General features: G+C 63.4%; 1 protein-coding gene across 1 annotated transcript in view; it reads right to left on the reverse strand.

The window, feature by feature from the left end:
• The window catches only part of LOC113217383 (homeobox protein aristaless-like), a 118,630-nt gene extending 116,016 nt beyond the window's left edge, over positions 1-2,614 (reverse strand). The window contains exon 1 of the mRNA XM_052273142.1: positions 1,365-2,614. Coding sequence (XP_052129102.1) covers positions 1,365-1,827 — 463 coding nt within the window. The 5' untranslated portion in view covers positions 1,828-2,614. The remainder of the gene's footprint in view (positions 1-1,364) is intronic.
• Between the last annotated feature and the right edge of the window lie 835 nt (positions 2,615-3,449).

Here is a 3,449-nt window from a genome sequence, read left to right on the forward strand (position 1 = left end):
CCCCCCAATTCCCCTCTCTAGCTCAGCTGTCAATAAGGCGGTCCCCCTGGCTAAGTACAGGCCGGGCACGCGCGCACAGCCGCCTCTGCCTTTAACGCCCGCGCCTTCCAATAGGCAGCAGCAGCAGGCCGGATGGCCAAGTTACGCGGGTCTGACTGTCGTGGCGGGGCGGGGCGTGCCGCGGCCACAGAGGGCGTAATGCGCCTACAAATTACGGCGCCGTGTCACAGCATCAGCGCCCGCCCCGCCCCGCCCCGCCACGCTCACGGAGGCTCGGGCGATACACGTTAGGTGGTTTGGCCGTTTCAATTTTATCATCATTCCGGGGAGGCGACGGCGCCGCAGCGCGGCGACAGTGGCGGGACCAGAGCTCCCTGCCCCCCCCCCCCTCTCCCCTCTCTCCTCCTTCGCTCTTTCCTATCTCTCTCTACCTCTTTCCAGCTAGAGTGTAACTCTGCCCAGCTAGACTGTAACTCTGCCCAGCTGGAGTGCAACTCTACCCAGCTAGAGTGCAACTCTACCCAGCTAGAGTGCAACTCTACCCAGCTAGAGTAGAGTGTGACTCCACCCAGCTAGTGTGTAACTCTACCTCTCTTTTGGAGTCCTACACTCTTTACAGCTCCGCCACCGGCTCAGCGGAGTTCGTAATGACAGACGGGCCCACGTCACATGGGTCCACTCCATTCCACACCGCCCCGCCCCGCCCCGCCCACGCGGCAATAAATAGTTTCATGTGAAATTCGACGAAAAAGATAGCCTGTCCTCGACCAAGCGGGATAGCACAGAGGGGAAAAAATGCCCTCTGGTAGAGACAGTCTTTAGGGGACTGTCTAAAAATTGTTTCCATGAACAAGTACAAATTAATTCCCTGTAACATTTTCTTTTCAAAGTTCATCATTTTACATTTAAAGTAAAATTCAGCTATCCACGAGCCCATTACAGCTGACAGCAGACAGAGCTGGCAGGCCTGATCAATAAGGAAGGGCCCGGGACTGACTGCGCGTGACCCGAGGCTCCAGTTCGCTGGCAAACAAGCAGCCGTCGTGACAACCCTATTTGTAGTTGGAGAGGTGCCACCCCCGTCACACCGCCGCCGTAAGGGACACGACGACACGGGCAAGGGCAAGGCGGCGTGGCATGGCAGGTTCAGCCGCGTCGTCGGGGCCGCGGGGCCTAACTACAGACCGTGACACTACCGGTAATTGACAGGTTGACGGCGGCTGGAGGCGGTGACGGCGGTGACGGCGAGTGACGGCGGTGGTCTGCGGCTCTGCGGTTGACACGTCTGTGTCGCGTGCTACTGCCGGGGCGGCCCCAGCGGCCCCGGAGGCTTATGATGAGCAGGCGGGGGCGACAGGACTCACCTTGCCGAGGGCTCGACGAGGGCGGCCTGTCGTCCGAGGCGCCGTTGTCCCCGCCGGAGCCGTCGGGGGGCGTGGTCCTGGGCTCGTCCTCGGCGTCGTCCTCCTTGGCGTCCCCCCCTACCAGGCTGCGGATGGAGAAGACGGACTTGGCGACGCGCCCGACGACGGGGGTGTGGTCCAGGGTGGCGGCCGAGCGCAGCGGCGACGGCGGCCGCGCGCCCTGGCCGAGGCCGTCGTGGACCTGCCGGGGGCGGACGCTCGTCGAGAGGTCCATGACGGGCAGGGCGGACGCCGGCGGGGGCGCGCGGGACGTGGCCTCGACGGTCACGTCCTCCTCGACGTGGAGCTGGTGGTGGTGGTGGTGGCGAGCAGCCTCGGGCCGCGGCCAGCGGAGCACCTCGCCGCCGCCGAGGTCCTGGTCGAATCCTAGTCCCGGGCGGTGGGCAGCCACCGTGGAGGACATGAGGGCCGTGTCGACGCCGACGGGAGGACACAGCTTGCAGCAGCAGTAGGGCGCGTGCGCTGGCTACCACCAGGGCATCCCGCAGGCGATAGCGCGGAAGCTGGGGCTATAGCACCACGACGTCCACGGGTCCACCGCGGGTCCGCGAGGTCCTTCAGCAGCCAGCCTCAAGGCAACAGCTCAACCGGAGCGCGCCGCACAACACCTCTGCTGCGCACGCCTCGCGAGATGATGGTGCTGGCGGCGGCGGCGTTGATGGCTTCGATGATTGCGGCCAAGACCAGGTGTGTAACTCGATAAGCGTCCTGCGGCCGGCCTGCCAAGGCTGGGCTGCTCGGCAGATCCGATTATGTTTATTGTGCAGCACACACACACGCACACGCACGCACGCACATGAAACTATGCTGTGCACATTCACATTCACTTTGCCGCCTTTTGTATGTATCACTCACGTATCTTGCAGCGGCGGCGGCCCGCTCTCCGCGCACGAACCTAACCTCCGCTAACCATTACCTTCTCACTCACACGCACGCACGTACGCACGCACTCACACTGACACGCGCCGATGATACGACCGTCCGTTCGATGTTGTCAAACAGCACAGCACAGCACAACACAACACACACGCGCGCGCGACTGGGCTCGTTCCTCGTGTGGATCGGTGCGGAGCGGAGGCTCGCGCGGCGGCCCGCTAACGTGACGGTAGAGACTGGCCGACTGGGCTCTCTCTAACCTCACCTCACCGACCGACCGACCGACGGTAGCGAGCGGGCGCGGCGCGGCGCGGGCCGGCCGAGCCTGTACGCGGCGTGGCGTGGCGTAGCGCGGCCTGGCGCCTACCGTCAAGGGCCCGGCTCGGCTCTGCTCGGCTCGGATACTCGGGGAACACCACCGCCGCCGCGGTGGCTGTGCCCGTGTAGACGACAAATACAGTCGTCCCACGATTACTTCACCGTTCGGCTTTTCGCCGACGAGTCTTCTGATTGGCTTAGATGGCGTTCGGGCCCATCACGTGACCTTTTCCGAACGGTAAAGTAATAGTGGGCCGACTATAAAAACCTGTTCAGTACAACAACGAGCACCCTCCACTCTGCCCCACCTCTCCTATCTCTCTCCCTCGCTCGCGCACAGTCGACGCTGCTCTCTCGCGCTCTCCCTCGCGGGCTCAGCAGCAGCCGGCTGCTCCACCGCCGCCAGATGCCGGGCGCGGGCCCGGGAGCCAATGGCGGCCGCCCGCCCCCACCCCGGCCGCCGGCGGGACGAGCTTGGCCACGCCCACGGAGCTCCACGAGCGGGCGGCCGCCACGGTCAGCTCCGGCTCCCAACAAAATGGCGCCCCCGCGGCCGGGAGAGGAGCAGGAGGATCCGCGAGTGTTCGCGGCCGTACTTCCCGCGGCTGTGTCAAAATCGCAGGAAAAAAGAAAAGCAAACTGAGATCCACCTGCCCGGCCTGCATGCGGCCATCTTGACGTATCTTAATATGGCACTTTAAAGGTGGGCCAGGGCACGAAAAATAAACCATTCCGATAAAGCTGAAATGCAGAAGAATGCGAGGAAGAAGAAAACGGAAATCAAGATGCTTTAACACGGTGACTTCCGTTTTCTTGTTCCATGCATTCTTC

Source organism: Frankliniella occidentalis, unplaced genomic scaffold (genome assembly GCF_000697945.3).
Source record: "Frankliniella occidentalis isolate FOCC.00 unplaced genomic scaffold, Focc_3.1 Scaffold250, whole genome shotgun sequence".
Lineage (NCBI taxonomy): Eukaryota > Metazoa > Arthropoda > Insecta > Thysanoptera > Thripidae > Frankliniella > Frankliniella occidentalis.